This window comes from Mustela nigripes, chromosome 3 (genome assembly GCF_022355385.1).
Source record: "Mustela nigripes isolate SB6536 chromosome 3, MUSNIG.SB6536, whole genome shotgun sequence".
Lineage (NCBI taxonomy): Eukaryota > Metazoa > Chordata > Mammalia > Carnivora > Mustelidae > Mustela > Mustela nigripes.
The window spans coordinates 181,952,413-181,972,181 of record NC_081559.1 but is presented as its reverse complement, the minus strand read 5'-3'; the positions used below and the strand labels follow the sequence as shown (position 1 = coordinate 181,972,181).

Below are 19,769 nucleotides of genomic sequence, written 5' to 3'. Positions count from 1 at the left end.
CTCCACATGAGCAGGGGGTGCCTGTCACCTCTGCTCAGGAAGCCGGGGGTGGTCAGCGGGCTGACCTCTTGGAGCGCCTGCAGTGTGTGTGTGTGGGGGACACTGCTGTCCCGGGGCAGAGGAGAGCTGTGGCTTCTCCAGGCCCAGTGCCCAGATCAGAGCGCCGTCCTTATGGGAGAAGGTCACTGTTCCCCTGGGCTAGTGGTTCTCAACAGGGGTGATTCTGCCCCTCCCCGCCCCGCCAAGCCCGGGAGACATTTGGTAATGTCAGGACACATTTCTGGTCATCCTGACGTGGGGCGTGCTGCTGACACCCGGAGGGTCAGGGATGGACGCCGCAGGACGCCCCACAGTGGTGCGGCCAGCCCCGCATGACAAAGAAGGAGCTGGTCCCAGACATGAGCCGTGCTGGGGTCAAGAACCCCCGCGGCAGGTGAGCGGTCCCCGGCCCTCTCCTGGGAGGCTTCCTGGAGCCTTCCCCTGTCTGAGGCTCTTTCTGACTGCTAATTAGGCTCCCAACAACTGAGCCCTCAGAGGGCCTCCAGGAAGCACAGTGACTTATTGTGGCCCTGAGCTCCGACCCGGGCGCTTCTTAAATCTTGTTTCCCCCTCCGCCCCCCCCCTTCTGCCTCAGAAGCTGGGCCCCACAGACCAGCTTTTCAGCCCTCGCTGGCCACCTGCACGCTGGAGATCCCACCGTGGCCGGTGCATTAGGCCCCCGCTGTGTGGGGAGACGGAAGCCGCCTGCCAATGAGGCTGCGTGGAGGGGCAGGACGAGGCCACCGGGTGCGTGCCACTGTGCCACCTCGCCACACAGCCACCGGGTGGCGACTTGCAGTGGGAAGGGTGTGGCCCTGTCGGACTTTTGTGGGGAACAACCATGGCTCAGTGTCTCCTTAATTTACCTTGTCATCCCCAGAATGGCATAAAGCAGTTCGTATTCTGTTTGTGACTTTAATGTGCCTCTTTGTCCTCAGTGGGGACCTGTCCAGTGCGTCATAGTGGGAAAGGGCCTTCGGGTGTCAGTGAAAGTGGGGCTTGGATCTTAGCTCTCCCACTTCCCAACCCTGTGGCCCTCAGCAAGTTAGTTCACCCACCTGAGCTCCAATTTTCCCACTTATAAGGGGACAAGACGACCAAGCCCACTGCATTGCTGTGAAAATTGCCTTCCCTGTGCCATTTCGTAGCTGCCCCCCCGCCCTCCCAGCCAGTACGCTGGCTCCTCACGGGTCAGGCCCTTGTCGTCTTTGGAGTCCCTGTATTTCTTGCTGCATGGCAGACCCTTATTATGGGGTACATTGAGTCTCCCAAAGAGATAGGTTGAAGTCTCAACCGCCAGCACCTGTGAACGGGACCTCACTTGGACATGAGGTCTCTGCACGTGTGGTCAGGTGGAGGTGAGGTCATTAGCGCGGGCCCTGATCTAGTACCGGTGCTGTCTCCATAAGGAGAAATTTGGACACAGACACATGCAGAGCAGAGAGAGCACACACTGGTGCCTCGTGTGAAGACACACACACACCCAGGAGCCTGTCCCCAGGCAACGAGGACAGACAGGAGTGAGGCATCGGCAAGCGCCGGGTGGTCTGTAACCACCAGCAGCTGGAAGGAGGTGGAGACAGTTCTCCCCTGTGGGTTTCTGCAGGAGCACGTCCCTGCCCACACCTTCATGTCAGACTCCGGCCTCTAGAAGCGCGGGACACTACATCGTGGTGCTCTGAAGCCGGCTGGTTCAGGGTGCTTTGTCATGGCCGCCCTAGGAGACAGGTGTAATACCCAGTAAACATTTGTGGAATGGTTAAGTGTGTCAGGTGCAAGACATAGGATTCTGCCCCAGCATTCGTGCTCTGCTAGTCTAGCCCCTGGACTTTCTTTTTTTTCTTTTCTCTCTCTACCGTTTCTGTCCTTTGCAATCCATGCAGTGTAGATCACCGAGTGACTTTGTGCTGCTTTATTATAAAAACCTTTGCTTGTCACAGCAGAAGGTGCTTCTGTGCCCGACACTGGAAGGAATGAGGGTTTGTGCCGTGAAATGTATTTGTGTCCCAGCAGCCGTTTCTTTCAGCAGCGGGCTGCTTGCTGGTGCTCAGGAGAAGCACAGGAGGCCCACGCTCCCTGCCCTCTTCTCCTTTCAACTGGCAAGAAACAGGACTGAATCAAAGATGCTATAAAAACATACCCTCTCGCAAAACAGGAACTCCAGGTCCAGAGGTTGCCTGGGCTCCATGTGTTAGTTTGGTGGCTCAGGGAGGTCCCTGGGGATGCCAGCCCCTCTGTCTTCTGTCCGGAGGACAGATCTCACCCTAAGGCAGGTGTCCCCATGGCCATCATGATAGCTGATCAGGGCCATTTTCTCCATCGACCTCCTGTCCCATCCCTGAACCAGCCACTGTCAAAGGGGTGGGATTAGGTCATTGGCCCAGACTCAACCATCTGAGGATGGATGGGCTCTGGAGAGACACACAGTGCCCCCGGCACTCTCCAAATTAACAACTCGTGGGCAGCGATGCTGGGCAGAATGATGCCCTCCCCGAAAGGGTCTCCATCCTCAGCCCCAGGACCCGGGACTATGTTGCCAACAGTACTGGGCAAAAGGACTCTGCGGTTGTGATTCAGTTAAGGATCTTGAGATGAGATTATCCTAGATTATCCAGCTGGGTCTGTGTAATCACAAGGGTTCTTCTAAGAAGGGCGTAGAGGATCAGTGTAAGAGAAGATGAGAGGACTGTGCAGAAGTCCGAGAAGAGCAAAGATGCTGAGCTGCTGGCTTTGAAGGTGCTGGAAGAGGCCACAAGCCAAGGGATGGATGCAGGCGGCCCCTAGAGGCTGCATATGTGCTGCCGAAGCGAGCGCAGCCCCTGGAGGCTGCAAAAGGCAGGGAACAGGTTCGCCCCTAGAACCTCCAGAAGGAACACAGCCCTCCTGACACCTTGATTTTAGCCCCATGAAACAGATTTTGGACTTCGGACATCCAAAACTATAAGATAATAAATGTGCCTGGCTTTAGGCCTGTTAAGTTTGTGGTGATTGATTATAAAAACAATAGGAAGGAAATACACCATTGTTTCTTTAGGTGAACTTGCACAGTCTAGACCTTTTCTAAGAGAAGACCCTTGTATTTATTTTGAATATTCTATAGTGTGTACATGGAAGACACACAAAGATTTACGGATTGAACAAAGGACAGACCCAGCCCCTGGGCCTGCCGCCTGGTATGGGCTTGCCGGTCCGGCGATCCGCTCTCAGAATGGTAGATGGCGGCTCCTTCCTTCAGCACCAGTGCTGGGTGCGGGGAATCCAGAAACAAGTACGATCTTGTCCTCACTCACAAGCTGCTGAGTGTCTCAGCCGTTTGATTCCATAAATATTCTCACTGTCAAATCGGATTCCTTCCAGATGTCTGCTCTGTCTTTGTAGCTAAAGCTGGTTTCCTCTGAAGCTTTTTCAAACTTGCTGATTTTTTTTTTTTTTTTTTTTGCTAAGTTTGAGCAAGGGTCAGGAAGAGCGTAAGATGTTAAGCATATCCACAGATAGAGCTATTTTTAGGGTGCCCCATGTTGCTGCGATCAGCAGTAATTCCAGCAGACAGATCCCGGGGTCCGTGGAAGGGGTCACCCGCCTGTCTCCTGCCCTGTGTCAGTTGGACAGAGATGCTGCTGTTTGGAAGTTGTCTTTGTGGTTTTTATTTCCTCCCCTCTCAGGCTTTCCTGTGCTGCGGGGGCCGGGTGGTGAGCACAGACGGCCCGTTTAGGAAGTGCTCGTTACTGTCCCGTGGGGTAGCTCTTCCTGGGAAGCCTCTGGCTTTCCTGGGGGTGACAGGTGACCATTGGCCATCTATGGAAAATGTCTGGGAAGGTAACAGAAATAATGGAGCAGAGAAATGGGGTGAGGGAACTGACCTTGAGTGATCTTTTTCAACCCTGGAAGTCTCTCTTGAGGAAACTAAGGCAGGGGTTATCTGCGGAGCAGCTGCCCACCATTGTGATCTCGGTGGTAGCTTAGCAAGGACAGGAGCTCAGTCCTCTGGTATTAGCTCGACATTTCTAAGCTCCACTGCCGGAATTTGAGAGCCGGGCTTTAAAGTCCTAATGCCCCTCAGCGCGTGTCGGGAGGTACATTTAGCAGTATTCATTTAGGCTCCTGGCTCTGCCCCTGCCCTGCCTTCCTCTGTCTGTAGTCAGCGCCATATGCTGGAAATGCACAGGCCCTGGAGCTCAGCCCGGGTCAGAACCCCACTTCCTAGCAGCATGACTTTGGACAAATTTGGACAAAATTCATATGTCACATGTCCCAAAAGACTGTGGACAAATTCCATAAGGCACCTTTCCTATCTAGGAAATGGGGGTAATTGTCCCAGTAGAACCAGGAGTGTTTTGAGGATTGAGGGAGTTCGTGGGTGCACAGCACTTCTCCCTGGGCCTGGTGCAGCCTGAGCTCTATCCAGATGTCTCCCTTTGCCATGACCTTCACCGCCGCCAGCCTGCGGAGTAGATGACCGCCTGGCACTCCGGCGCTGGTCTGTGGTCTCTGCTTTATCTACCAGGGCCCCTAGAATGGGAGTCCGCTTCCAGTTTATACTGTTGTCAGCAGCATTTTGAGGACCGCCCTCCTGGGGAAGGATTTGTTGTGGTCCTTGGTTGTTTTCTCTGGTTAATTTTCCAGACCTAGAATTGCCACGTTGAAGAGGGGACTCGTGTTTAAAGGCTTTCCTGGGTGGACGCTGCCGGGTTCTCCTCCAGAAAAGGACTGGTTTACACTGCTTCCTGCAGTGCATGAGGGTGCCAACTTCCTTGCAGGGCCAAGTTATTAACTTTTAATCAAATGAAGGCCCAGGAAAAATAGGAGATATTTCCCTGGGGATAAAGTGTTCCTGGCTTTTGCTGGTAAAGCAGCAGCAGAAGCTTGGGAAAACCTCAAGGGAGCCCAGGAGGCCTACAGCGCGCGTGCAGACGGCGCCCTCTACTGGTATGCCCTGGTGGAGCATGGTGAGCCGCCGCAGATGGGGCTGCCCGGAGGTCTCTAACTCCCTCTAGTGGCTGCAGGTGCCAGGGGCTAAAGGACCACCATTTACCAAGACTCCTGGCTGAATTCTGCCCTGCTTCAGGGGACCATTAGCTCTTGCTCAGTTTTCTTGCAATGGTACTTCATAGACTGGGATTTTTGCTCCCCAGGGAACACTTCATACTGTGTGGAGACATGTCTAGATGTTACAGATGGGGGGCCAGCTGCTGATTTGTGGAAGGTCAAGGCCAGGGATACTGCTAATTGTCCTACAATGCACAGGACCCCCCACTCCCTCCCCCAACAAAGAATCATCCAGCATCACATGTGACTGACATTACATGTCAGTCATATTCAGGCCAAGAAACTGTGTTTTAGAGGAACCAGGAGAGTTGTTCTAGAAGGCTTCTCTTTTCAGACTAAAGCAGGATATAGAAATATTAATATTTAATACATATTACTTTCAACACTAATTTTTCTTTTTTGGGTTTTGGAAACCTGTTAGTTGTGCAGAATAAAATGGAAAATAGGAGGATCTGAAAAATAGCACATTGGTGTTTCTAGAACAGCAGGCGGAGGGGGAAATGCGAACCATAATAATGTCACTAGCATGAATAAGGGGCGACATTTTTTCCTGTTAACTTGGTTTGGTTGAACCTACCGTCAGTGCTAGCAGCTTTCCCTTGAAGGCCTTGTTTGTGAAAAATAGTGCTTTGTTTGAGCCCCCCCCCCCCCCCCCCGCAAGCCCCGATTTCATGAGTCCTAGTATTTTCATAACATTTATAATGAGCTTTCTGGGGCTTGATGCTGGATTACCATCTGTGGTTGTAGTGTGCTCCCACGCCCAAATGCTGATTCAGGCATTGTTTCTAGGAGGGGGAAGGAGGGGAACTTCACAAATAATCTTAAAGAGGGTCTGCGTGGAGGGAGTAGCGTGACAAGGATTTCGGGAAAATCAAACTGAATTAAAGCTTACTTTGACATTTGTTGTGTCTGAGGACTTCTTTCACCAGCCGTACCCAAACCTTTAGAAAATACTCCTCTATTTCATTTTGTTTTGGCCTCACTTGTCTCGGAATGGCTTGGAGTCTAGACTATACATCTTAAAACAGCTAGAGTGGCCTTATTAGCGGTCCTAAATGACGCTAAGGGGATTATTTTGCCAGAAGTGGAAAGCAAAACAAAACCGAACGAAACAACAGCCTTTCCTTCAATATCAGATACTCTTGATCATCTTCCTTGAGAAATTATTTTTCACATTGCAGGTCCCGATCTGTTAGTGGGTCGTAAAATCGATTTCTGGGTCACAGTCGGCATTTAGAGAAAATCAGAGCGGAAAGTACTACAGGGTATTGTATAGACTCAAGGTGCCTTTTATTCTGCTGATTATAGACAAACGTGTCACTGTATGTATTTACACGTGTGTGTGTGTGTGTGTGTGCACATGCACACGTATACACATGCCTGGCGAGAGGCAGTGGCTTGGGTTTTGCCTCGTGGTGAAATCCGGCTTCTTTTCAGATGATTTTGTTCTCTTCCCAGGATTCCAGTGATTCCCGCTTGCCTCTCGTGCTCAGCTCTGCCTGTGTTTCTTTTGCAGGTGGCACCAGGGAGATTGGCTCCGCCCTGACCAGGATGTGCATGAGACACAGGAGCATAGAAACCAAGCTCAGGCAGTTCTCCAGGTGAGGAGCGCATCTCGGTCCGGATTTCACCGGCTCTTGCTGGTTGCCAGGGAAGGGGCAGTGCCTCGCCCAAAGCAGCGTGTGTTTCCCCGCAGCGTTGAAATGCCCACAGCCCGTCCTGCAGCTCACTCACTGAGCAAGTATTCGTGGGCCGTCTGCCACGTGCCAGGCTCTGGTCTGGGTGCTGGGGAGGTAGTGGGTGACCAGATGACCTGGGGCCTGCCCGCTGGAACCCACACCCCACTTTGTACTCTTGTGGGTCTCTCCTGGCCCTCCGCTGGCGTGAGAGCAGGGCGTCTGTTCTCTGCAGAAACTTCTGGAAGGGGAACCTCGGGGCTGGGGAGCAGGCACGTGCTGCTCCTCCATTTCCTGTGGGCCTCCTCTCCACCCTCCATGTGCCCGCCTCTTGTCTGTCTTACCAGCATCCAGAATGGGCAGAACTGGCAGTTCTGGTTGCCCACGGGGACTTGGAGTCACCAGTGTTTTGGTGAGGGAGGCCTTCTTCCAAGCAGATCAAACCATTCTGCTTGATGGATCATGAGTTGTGCGAAGCGTTGCCAACGTGAGAGGCCTCTGCCCCTCCTGGCCGGGCCACCGAGGGAGGTGGCAGAACGTGGCGGGAAGTGGCTGGACTTGGAGACAGATAGGCCTGGGTTTGAATCCCGGGCGGGCCACATAGGCGTTGGCCTCTTGGTTGGAATCTCAGCTTCTATAACATGGGGTGCTTGTGAACATTCATGGAGCGCCCACACATTTCCAGCACAAGGTGCCCGGGTAGCAGGTGAGGACTCTGCCGCCTTCCCTCCCGCTCGCTTCCGGGCCCTGCGGCGCCTCCGGTCCCGCTCGCCAGCGGGTTTATTTGCAGGCCAGTCTTGAGGTTCCCCAGCCCGTCTGAGGGATGAGGACACAGCGGTTCAGCGGGCGGTGTTTATGGAGCACCTGCTGTGTGCCACGCTCTGTCTTAAGGCGTGTGGGCGGTGGCAGTGAGTAGGACCGTGCCCTGTCCTCACGGGGCTTACACTCCAGACACCGCGACCCCTCTCACCATGTCAGGCGGTGGGAAGTGCCACGAGGTGAAATCTGTGGGTAGGAGAGAGGCAGCCGCTGTTCCACGCCTGGTAGTTGGGGGGTGAGCCTGTGTGGAAGGACGATTTGAACAGAGACCTGGAAGAAAGAAGCCAGTGCGCCGTGTTGATGGCTGGCGGGTGCATGGGGTGGGGGAGACCCTGATGAGGAAAGGAAGGAGTTGTACCAAGAACCTGAAGATTTTTAGGAGGCCCACGATCAAAAAGTAGTCGGAGAACACCTTTGGAGTAATTCTCACCAGAGCAATTCGAGCGATTTGTGGGCACTTCCTGCAACATCTCGGTGATGTAGGAATGTATCCGTTTCCTTCCTGGGGGAGGGGTCATCCCCCACACGGTTCCTCTGGGTGGGGAGTGACCTGGGGACAATGCACAGAATGACGGGACGTACCTGGGGATGCCTTTGCCGCTCTGATCCAGAAGCTGGCCCTTCAGCTTTTCCTCCCCGAGGCTGGCCACACTTGGTCTACACTCAGGACTTCTCATCCTAAAAGCACATCAGAGTCACGTGTGTTTCTTTAAAAAATATAATATGTATTAATACTGGGGTCCCGCCCTCCAGGTTTCTGTCAGGCGGGAGGTCTGGGGTGCAGCTTGAGGGGTGACCCCCTGGCCTGCAACCACACTTGTGAGCACGAGAGTGAGAGTATGAGGCAGGGAAGTGGGAAGAGGGCTCGCCCCATCCAGGCGTGGTGACGGCCTCCTGCCAGTCCCTGGAGAACGTTCTGAGAATAAGGTTGTTACGAAATGGCGGGATTTGGACGTGAACTTGGGCTTAGATACTGCCTTGTCTGGCACCCGGTTGTCACAATTTACATAGTTTTGACAACCGAGTATGAGTCTTCACCACGAATGTATCTGTTTAATTTCTCCTTTTCTTTCTTTTTTTGGGAAAAAGTGCTTTGATTGATTGTCTGATAAACCCACTTCAAGAGCAGATGGAAGAATGGAAGAAAGTGGCCAACCAGCTGGATAAAGACCACGCGAAAGGTACGGGGCGCAGACTGTCTGCTGCCCAGCAACGCGTGCTCCCCGTGGTGTGGCCGGCCGCCGCCTTGGGCCCCTGCTGGTGTCCCCTGTCAGGGCCCCCTCTGGTCCCCCTTCTCCCTTTCAGCGCTGGAGGATAAGAGCCCCTGAAACCTCCCTCAGCTGCTGATGGCCCAGGCTCTCAGAGGTGTAAGTTGCAATCAGTGAATGAGACCTGGACAGTGATGGCAGGCTTCGATGCCAAAGTCTCGCACGTAAGGCATTGGGGCACATTTCGACAGCCAGCCTCTCAAGAGAGGAGCTAACCTGGGTGTCCTGCCCGGGACCGCCACCCTCTCTGAATGTGCTTCAACGCAGGCGACTCTGCACTGCGTGTGCCAGGCCCTGGGGGCAGAGGGGTCCTGACAGATGCCTCCCCAGTTGGTCTTCCTGGGCCCAGAGGCTGGGGTGCTGGCAGTGGGGAAGGGCAGGAGACGTCCTGCGACCTGCACTGCGTGCTGGGGAGGGAAGGCATAGGGGAGACTGGAGGCGGGAGGAAGCCAGAAGGAAGGGCTGGTGCCAGCAGGTCCCCAGAGCCCTTGTGGCGAGGGCCCGGGAGTGGCGGCACTGGGGAGCGAGGCTCGGGGGAGCGAGGCGTCCAGGGAGGCTGCGAGGGAACTGGCCGAGGGGGCAGTTACTTGAATAGGAGCGCAGCAAAGGAAGGTCAGGGCGGTCGTCATTTCAGGTGTCCGCATCTGGGTGAGGGCGGCACCCACGGAGGTGGACGTCCAGGAGCAGGGGTAGACTGGCGGAGGAGGAGGAAGTCATCGTTTGGGGGGACGTGTCTGTATGTGGGTCGCCCCTCCTCGGGGTCTAGTGCCTGCCTTGGCGCCAGTGCGAGAGTAAGGCTAAGGCACCCGGATGCCCCCACGCCATCCAATCTCTCATGCTGGGGTCTTGGGGGCTCCTGCTGAATCGCAACATCTGGCCAGCGTCTTGCCACATGGGTTCTTTTTTGAGCAAAACACTGCGAAGTTGGGCCTTCGGGAAAGCAAATCCCATTTTCCAATTTCCTGTTTTGTGAGCCGAGAAATTGTGGATTTTTCACTTTTAGTAAAATATCCCCCCGAATGACGTCTTCCTTCACAGCTGATATGAGCGAATGCTATCAGGAAAAGACCGAGGCGCATTCTGCGGTTTTTCGTGTTAATAACGCCTGTGCCGTAAAATGGCAGCCTGAGATTGTTATCCTACGGTGGTTCTAGATAAAGCTCTATATTGCGGATCTTCGTTTCCGCTTTCTCTGATGAAAGTAATGGTTCCTCCTTAGAATGTTTTCCATTGAGCAAAGTGGTAAAATGACTCCATATTCTGCTTTTTCTTAGAATATAAAAAAGCTCGCCAAGAGATAAAAAAGAAATCCTCAGATACGCTGAAACTGCAGAAGAAAGCAAAAAAAGGTAACTCTACACATTCTGCCATTAATAGCGTTACTTTGGGGAAACAAGCACGTGCTTGGTTTTGACTTTGAAGCAGAAAGCGTTCGATTCAGACCTCGTTGCATGTGATGGCCCTGGGGAGCAGGAGCGCGTAGAATCCATCTGAATTAAAGTTCTCAAGTGCAGAATATCTATTAATTTGAGGCCCTTACAAAGTTGTACTTGACTTGTTCCCTCCCCCCACCTTTGTCTCCAAAATTTGACAGTTTCCATGCCTATTGTGTGTTGTAATGAAACCTATAAATTTCTTGGAAGCCTTGGGATCATGCATAAAAGCCTTCATGCAAATATCCTACTAGAGTAATTATTACAGAAATTATGTCCTTTTCTCCTCCATCTTTCACAGCCTATAATCTCTGAAACCCTTTATTAAGCCTCGTGTGAGGATGTAGAAATGGCTGCAGTGGGAGCCTGTGTGGTGCAGGGAGAGTTTCATGGTGTTCGTGAGTGTGGGGGCCTCCCTAGGGAAACCAGACTGGGGCAGCGTGGCCCTCTGCCCACCTTCCTGCCTGCTGTCACCCACACACAGGCCCCCTGTCAGACCTGTGACCCCGCTCTGCTCTTCCAGCGTGGACTGGGAACGTGCAGAGAAAAATCTAGCTACATACACTTTGTAGGCATTTGTGACCTTTTCCTAAGACCTAAAAATCTAGGGTCTTAAACTTGAGAAGGTGACAGTCTTTTCAGACTATTCTTGATGCCTGCTTTTTGAATTTGTAGTGTCACAACTGATAAAGTGTTTTTGTTTTTCCCATGAGGCTCTTCTGTGTTTGGTGTATGCTTGGGACAATTTTTAGGGAAACGTCCCCCAAATCAAATTTCCTCCTTTCCTAAATGGTCAGTTCGCATTCGGAACGAGAGGAAAATACATTCAGAGAGCTGGAGTGGTTTGGTGGAAGTGAGGCAAGGACTAGACAAATTTTTTTAAGCTTTGACATTTCTCAAAAATGTCTTCCCAGTTCTGGTGAAAACCGCAAAGCCATTCATGATAAGGGCAGGAGAATTTTCACCCATAACCCGGTTTTCTGTCAGCATTGGCCTCACTTGTTTGTTTTGGATGTGTTTTCTTGGTCTTGGTGCCTTTTGAACATGTGCTCTATCTTCCTGGTGCACTTGGGAGCTAGCATTGGACAAGTAACAGGGTTTGAGGCCTGGAACATTTCAGTGAGTCTAGAGGTAAATGCTTATAAATAAAACAGCCACCACTTGCATCAAATCTGGCGTCCCATGGAAGAGCTGGCTGGTGAAAATTCGGGACTGACTTTCATGTCGTTGACAGCTTGGCAGCTTTGAGATGAAAGGGATTTAGAAGGAAGGCCCAGGGAAGACACAGGTTGGGAAAGGTTTGGAAGTTTGGTAAAAAGGATGAGGGAAGAAAAAGTAGCGGTTTTCCCTTAGCTTTTCCAGAGTTCTCTTTCCAGAGGCCTTAAGTTCTTGGCTGCAGTGATAATCCTTTTATCTGAATTCTGCATGGAGGCGGAGGCAGAAACAGCACACGTCTGTCACTCAAGGTCCCTGGCATTGTCCAGTTAGCACAATTTGGGCCTACAGGGCAAGCTTGATGGGTTCATTGCAGTTCAGCACAAAAGGAAGTTTCTGGCAATTAGACTTGACCAAGCACTGGGTCAGACTGCTTAGAATAATGAGTTCCCCATCGAGGCATCTGACGGAAAGCTTCGGGACATCTAGGGTGCTGGACTGTGTAACATGTAGAGAAACTTCTGGTCCCAGGATTGGCAGTAGAATTGGCATTTGGTTGTGAAGCTTTGTGGGGCACTTGCGTCTGAAGGCGGAGAATGGAAGCTGTGACCAGGGGTTTCTGGAAGCATTCTCTGAGCCCTAGCACATAGCTCGTGGTCTCAGGCACCACGTCCTCCTGGACAAGGTAGCCATGGTGGTATAGTTATATACACGCACCAAGTTAGATCAGTTGCTTGTAATGTTCCAGATGATTTTCTCTTTATTCCAGAGTATCACCAGGAAACAGTTTTCTTTCTTTCAAATACAAAAATACTTTTTTCTAAGATATATAAACACATTTTTTTTTGACTGAGTGCTCACATTTGTGTATTTCTGGGGTGAATGGAACCTTCTAGAAGGTACCAGAGTCCTCATTCTGGTTATAATGGAGTGCTCTCCTAGAAGAGGGGTAGCCTGAGCATGGAGCAGGAATGTGACAAGTTTCGGGCCAGCAGAAATCTGTTACTTGAGGTGTCCAGTGATTTGGGGTCTGGTTACCTGAAGTTTCCCTTTCCACTAGAACTGCTCTCGGGACATCTGCCTTACCTTCCACAGGTGGTGGCTTCCTGGATTCTCAGCTTATCAGGCGTTGGTAGTTTCTTCTGAGATCTACACGATGTGTTACAATACTTCAGGTCCTTTCAATATTTTTCAGATACTTGCTTCAGTACTTTTTTTTGTCCTGATGGAACAGAGTCTGATAACCACATAATCACTTCACCTTTAATGTGTTTTCAGGAGATCACCAAGCAGCTTTCTACTGTGCCTTTTTAAAAAACTGTGATCTTTGATCTAAGAGCTCTTCTGACTCTCCTTTTCAAAATTTCAAATGCCTTTGTGCACTTAAGCATGGTGATAGCGCTGCCCTTGACGTAGGCAGGATGTCCTTTTTGTGTGTGGCTCATTTAATTTTCACTCTGCAGATAATCACCTTTTGTCACATGTTTTATTGGGCGCTTACCCCCCTCTTTATTACAAGAGAGTGGTAATTTATAATCTAAAGGTATTTGAATATTACCATCAAAAAAAAATTCAGACTTTTTTGGGGGATTTGATTAGGCTTTATCTCAAAACCATTTCAGAACGACTTGGCATCTGCTCCAGCTGTGAGCGGGTGTAGCTATTTTAGTGGGAGGCAGGCTTACCCAACACCTGCCAGGAGTAAACACGAGGCAGATGCTGGGGGCTGCAGAGCCAGTAGCCACCCTCGGAGACGTTCCAGTCTGATGCCCAGGACTAGGGACCCAGGGCAGAGCCGGCCTGATTGACGGGCGATGGGGAGAAGACTGAGGCCACGGGAAGGTAGGGTGTGGCGTGGAGCAGACCCAACAGTCTGAGTTCTAGAAGGCATCCGATGAGTTCTAGGCAAGCCCTGCAGCTTGATGTCAGCTCGGGTTGCTGGGCTGGCCGAGACTTCACGGGGAATGAGCGTGGGTGGATTGTGGGAAACATGTACTGTTCTTGGCTTGTTTTGCTGTCTTACTGTACAGTCAGCAGCCTCACTTCTCCTCCAACTCCCAGATCACTATTAATTTAAATTAATCATGTCAAGTAAAATAAAAATTAATCATGGTCAAGCATTTCTGTTTCCATCTGTAAGTACTGGAAGCTTCTCAGGACTTTCTCTGAGGCTGCTGAAACTGGGGTCTTTTACTGTATTAACCCTGGAGCCCGACACTTCACTCGTTCAATCTATCATTTTTGACCAGATAGTAAAGTATATTTATGGTAAAGACTATAAACCCAATAAAGAGACTCACAGAGGTGCAGATGAACAAGTTATTTGCCCTTCTACTAGAATTTTAACTTTATTATTATTTTTTGATTTTTCACCCTGGTTTAAATTTTGTTTCCTGGGTTTCCCTAATTACTTTTTAAGTTATAGTAAATTATACTTGAAAGATTTTCTTGGTGAAGCATCTTAATTGGCTTCAGAGGGGACTATAGGCTGCATCTCTCTTCTTAGAAACTGTGCCGTGATCTCTAGGGGGTGATGCTCGCTAACAAGGAAGGTTTCTGTTTAGAGGAGAAAGAAAAGTTTTAGCAATCAGGGAAGGGACTGTGGCTGTGCAGCTCTCGGTGGAGGTGGGTTTCATTGCCCTGGTAGAAAATCCGGTGGCAAGCCAAGGACTGTTTAACCCATGAAAGGAAGGTAAGACTGCTGTTCGAATCCCAGTTTGACTTTATTATTTTCCTTTTTGTGTCAATTGTGTATCCTGCACTTTCTCACCGCGTGCCCCCCCCGCCAGTGGACGCTCTCGGTAAGTCTCCCGTCCTGACTCTCTGGTGGCTGGTCACGATGTGGTCCTTGCTGTGGGCTTTCCATGGTTGTCCAGACCTACACTAATTGCCCAAGTTTTCCTGCCAGCTCGGAACAATCAGTTGTACCTACTTAATTTTCCCTAACTTTAAAAAAATCGTGTGTGTATGTGTATGTTTTAATCATTTTCTTTCTTCGGTGTTTGGCTTTTTCATGGGTTAGCCCAACATGCCGAGGGCCTTTGCATCATCATAACTCAGTATTAGACTCATGGAAAGAAGAAATACAGAGTGATTTGCACAGGAAATAAATCTATTTATACATACATATATATCTGAGTATATATGTATGTGTGTGTTTATATCACAAAATGTGTAGAACTGCACTCAATAAACCCTAAAAATAATCCCCAAATCAGATTTGGTTGTATTAAACTAGCAAAATTTCTTTAACTCTGTCTCCCCAGGACCATCTAGTTCTTTTCAAAGTGAGTAATTCGTGGTCTTTAAAAAAAATCAGAGTATTTCTTATTTCAGCGGAGTTTGTGAAATGTTTCATTTCAAAGGTATCAGATCTCCAAATTCAGTAATACCAGTGATTCTTCTTGACTGAATGTTGAACTTCATTCTCCGGGTGATTTGCTTTTGGAGTCTTGTGGCGATCCCTCTGTCTTGGAAAGGTCTGTCTGAGGTGTCCGTGTGATTTTTCTTGCCTTGAGTGTTCCTGAGTGTCCTCTGAGAACATTTTTACCCAACAGCTCCACAGAGGTTTGAATTGGAATCTGTCCTCTCCAACAAACCCAAAAGGCCCAGATCTCCTATAACAGGTGGGGCACCGAGATGGTCCACTGTCGTTTCACTCAGGGCCCGGCCCTGCGTCTGCTTCCCCTTATGGTGACATTGGCCTAGTTGTTCCCCAGCTTTATAAGTGATGATCTTCTCCAGCCCTCAATGTTGTGATTGTGAAACACTTTGCACAATATTTAGTGAACTTTGGGAGGAAGGTAAGACAGCCACTTTTTTGGCATATTACTATGATAAAATTTATATAACCTAAAATTCGCCATTTTAAAGTGTACTTTGGCTTATAAAAGTGTACTTTGGCTTATAGGACATTTACAATGTACTTACAATGTACTTTGGCTTATAGGACATTTATAAAGTGTACTTTGGCTTATATAAAGTGTACTGTGGCTTATAGGACATTTACAATGTTGTGTGGCCATCGCCACTGTCGGATTCCAGAACATTTGCACCACCCTGAAAAGATGCCCCCTGCCTTTTGATCAGCCACTCCCTGTTCTCTCTGCTCCCAGCCCTCGACTCCCACTCGTCTGCTTTCTTTCCCTATGGGTTTGCCTCTTCCAGATGTTTCATATAAAAAGAACTGCACAATAGGTGTCCACTCGATAATACAGAGTTTTATTGGAACCTTCGCTAAAAGCCTGGCATGAGTCCATCTGTGGAGTAAACTGGGTATTTTACTCACGTTGAATGATGGGCAGTAGGGTTGGGGATGAGGAAAGAAACCATACAGCCCTTCGGCTCTGTAACATAGGCTCTGCTCACCTCAGGAGAAGTCTCCACAGTTCCTTCCGTTTCTTTCTCTTGCTGGGTCTGTCAGGCTCAGCCACAGTGACTCATAATCATAGCAGTGAACTTAGGTGTAAAGACATAAGCCCTCTTAATTTTTTTTTTCTTTTTATGAGTTTTAAATCATCTTGGAACCTGGACATCTATATTTTAATACAGTTTTGCACCAGTTAAAATGTCCTTGTTCAATGAGAGAAAAAAAATATATAAACGAAACTCTCCTTTGGTGTAGTTACAAGTATCTACCTTGAACCCTGGGTTCCTGCATGAGCTCGGCTGGGAGCCTCCGTGAGGGAAGGGATTTACAACTCAAAATGTGTTCTGCTGGGGATATGCCCCCACCCCGAGGAACTGCGATTCTGGTGGACGTCAACCAGTTAGTTGAATCTGGCGCGCTCTGTGCTGTCAGGACGAAGAGCAAAAGCTCTGGCGGTGGGCGACGAAGGATCTCAGCTCAGCTTGGGAGGTGGGGAGGCGAAAGTGAGGAACAGGAAAGGGGTCCGCTGGGGGAAAATAGGGTTGGGGGTGTTCAAGGTAGAGGGGACAGTGTGCTCCGACACGTGGCTGTCACCATTTAGACAGGAGCACCGGAACCCTGGTCAAAGGTGACCGTGTCCTGAGGGGGCACCCTGAGGACACATGTGCCTGCTACCCTGAGTCAGCCTTTCCGGGGGCTTCCAGTCTCGCCACAGGTGGACTGGACCCGCGTGAGATCCACCGGGATTTCCCCCCACCCTTGTTCTGCTTCAGCCCCCTGGCTAGCCCAGCCTGCCTCCGGATGGCTCCATGGCTGGGCCTCGTTTCCGTGCAGACCCCAGACTGGACTAAACTTCCCCGCCATCATCTCCCCGTCCTGAGAGCCCGTGCAGTGCCGGGTGTCTTCCACCGGGAGCATGGTCTGTGCGTCCCACGGCCCCGTCCGGGGTGTGCGCACGTCCCCACACGGGTTCCTTCTGCACTTGCAAATCTGGCAGAAACCGCTCTCAGAATGCCCCTGAGACCTGCAGCCAGGGTGGGCCGGTCTCTCTGCCTCTGTGGTAAAAACTGGATGGGTCTGGGTCTCTTCCAGACACCCCCACCTTTGGTTCTGGAAGAGGGATAGTGCCAGGAGCCCTCGTCCCCAGACGGAGTCCCCCCCTAAACATCTGCAGTCTGAGCTGTTGGCGGGTCGCCTGGTGTTCTTGCCCAGCCCAGGACGGAAGACCTCTCTGCTCTGTTCCTGCTGCCGAGCACGAGAGGCAGCCGGCCTCTCAGAAGCTGGCGGGGCTCGGCAAGGGACCCCCGCACACCTGTCCACCACCCGTGTCCTGGGTGTGCCTCTGACAGTCGTCAGGAATCGCCCCCTCCTCAGGACCGGGCTGCTGGGGTGAAGATGGAGCCGAGAAGGGGCCCCCGGGTTGCTTCTGGCTGTCCGGGTTCCAAGACCCGGCCCTGGAAGTCGCGGACTGCTCTCTGCGGTCACCACCTCGCTGACATGTCTCTGCCGTCCACACAGCAACAACCCAGCCACTGTCCTTCCTAAATACTGCTGTACGTGGTGAGAGGCTGGGCCGTGGTCCCGCTGCTTCCCCCCACCGGCGCCCGCACCAGTGCAGACAGTGAAAGTGTACTTTGGGCCCGACCGGATGCTACTTTCTGCGGGAACGGAAGCTGGAACGGTTCCTTCCGAAGCTGGGGGACTGGTGATGGCTTCAGCCTTCGGAGAGGTTTGGCCACGTGCAGCCTGGGGACGCGTCTGGGGATTTGGATCCGACTGTAACCAAATGGGGGAAGGCTGTTGAGTCGCGCCTTTGTTCCAGGCTTGGGGACTGCATTCCGGGAGCACACTCATTTAATTATGCAGGAGACAACCGACAGGGTACAAGTCTTACTTAATGGGAAAACTTGTGCAACCGGGACAGGGAAGGACTTTGTAATCATGAGTCAGCACTAGGGAGCCGTGGCCTGATGGATGTTCTGGCCCTTGGAAACACCGGAGAGAGCAGCTGGTGGGTGACCCAGCCAGACCTCGGAGGCGAAGCCCAGGGCTAGGGGGCTGATGGCGAAAAGCATAGCCTGGGGACAGTCTGACGCCTTCCACCTTGATGGAAGCAGGGTTGGTGAATATAACTTTATCCGCCTTGTGTGGCACTCAGGAAGGCCTGTCCCTGCCTGAAATCAGTGGAGACATTGGAATTTAATGCGGAGAAATTCCTGCAAAGGGCTGTTGCTTGGAGAAGGAAGCAGGTGGTCCTCAGAGCCAGCCGGTGGGTGGGGGAGATTCAGTGGCTGTATTTCACAGCTGAGAAGTGTAGGTAAAAACAGGCCAAGCAGACCACCCTCCACCCCCTGGAGGCCCAGAACTGTGAACCCCCTTCCTTTGCAGAGCTGATCTCTGGGAGAACCTCACCCCCACACAGCTCTCCAGGGGCCTCGCCTGGGACCCTGGTTGCAGCTGGCTGGCCCCAGGAGCTGAAATGCTGGACTGTCCCTTGCCCAGTGCAGCTGTGGCCATGGGCTGGAGCACCTGGCTTCCCTGTGGCCACTCAGGAGCCAAGGCAGAGCTATTTCCTCCCTTGGCGTGGAGGGAATGCAATAGGAGCCCAGAAGAAAGGCCAGGAGTTGAAAGAACAGCTTGTTTGCAATACGGATTTCTTACCCAGTGTGCTTTGCACCCCCTGGTGGTTGGGGGTGGGTGGCAGGTCTGGCTTGCTGGAGTGCAAGCCGTCCTTGGTTCTCATGGGGCTAACTGTAGCCCATCGGGTGCAATTTCTCTCATTCATAAACATCCTCCGGGAAGTCTGCTCATGAGCCCCATGCGGCCAGCCATCGAGGGAGAGAGCTGTGAGTGCCTCCCCGCCGGCCCCCGTGGGCTGCTAAGGAAGCAAAAGTGGCCTCTGCCCCCAAGCTGTCCCCAGGGTGGCAAAGGCGTTTATGTTTGAACCTCGTCTGACGCCAACCACTGAACGTGGTTCTGACACTGCCTATCCAGGTTCGCACAGAGGCTAAGACCTCAGTCCCACCAAAGCGCCCCCACCTCAGTACTAGCCCCAAGTGGTGGTCCCCAGGCTACCCACACTTTGGCCTGGTCAACCTCAAAGTCGGCGTTTCCTATGGACTCCCCTCAGGTTTGCTAAATCCTTAAAAAGACTCTCAGAACTCAGGGAAGCCCTGTGCTTGGGATTGCTGGTTTGTTCTCAAGGGTACAGACGAACACCCCGGTGAAGAGAGGCACAGGGTGGGGAGATCGGGGTATGCGCAGAGCGGCCGTGCCTCCCTGAGCATACCCCCCCCCCAAGATTCATCGGCGTCCCCAGCAGGAGTTCCTCTGGAAAGTGGCTGTCCCTGGTTTTACCCCGGCCTTATTACGGTGGCGCTATTGGTTAGGCATTGGCCATTGGTGGTGGAAAGCCTACTCCCTCTCCCCTTCCCGGAGGTCAGGGGCACAGGCTGAAAGGCTTGGGCTTGTGGCTGCTTCTCCTGGCCAGCATCTTCCATCCTGTGGCTACCTATCTAGTCCCCTTTCCCTCCTGATGCCTCGTTAGCACGACAGAGACACTGCTGGCATTCTGGAAACTCAAAGGCTTTGGGGAAGTTCTGGGCTGGGAATCGGGGCAAAGTCCACATGTAGGTGTATTTGTGTTCTGTTCCAAGACAACATACTAACGTCTTACGACAGCGATGACGTGGCCACCTCAGTGCGGTTCATTGTGAAGAAAATGCTTGTGCTGGGGCGCCTGGGTGGCTCAGTGGGTTAAAGCCACTGCCTTCGGCTCAGGTCATGGTCTCAGGGTCCTGGGATCGAGTCCCATGTCGGGCTCTCTGCTCAGCAGGGCGCCTGCTTCCTCCTCTCTCTCTGCCTGCCTCTCTGCCTACTTGTGATCTCTCTCTGTCAAATAAATAAATAAAATCTTTAAAAAAAAAAAAATGCTTGTGCTTACGGAGCAGGCAGAGGCTGGATT

At 51.7% G+C, this 19,769-nt stretch overlaps 1 protein-coding gene across 17 annotated transcripts in view; it reads left to right on the top strand.

Annotated features, from left to right (window-relative positions):
* The window catches only part of MTSS1 (MTSS I-BAR domain containing 1), a 156,918-nt gene that overhangs the window by 116,121 nt on the left and 21,028 nt on the right, over positions 1-19,769 (top strand). For 7 of the 17 annotated variants that reach the window (XM_059395134.1, XM_059395142.1, XM_059395138.1 and 4 more), the window contains exons 4-6: positions 6,602-6,686; positions 8,670-8,761; positions 10,123-10,197. In XM_059395134.1, the coding sequence (XP_059251117.1) occupies positions 6,602-6,686; positions 8,670-8,761; positions 10,123-10,197 (252 nt within the window). Of the gene's footprint in view, positions 1-6,601; positions 6,687-8,669; positions 8,762-10,122; positions 10,198-14,225; positions 14,238-14,993; positions 15,063-19,769 lie in introns of all 17 variants that reach the window. The other 10 variants (XM_059395126.1, XM_059395129.1, XM_059395125.1 and 7 more) reach the window with 2 other exon arrangements.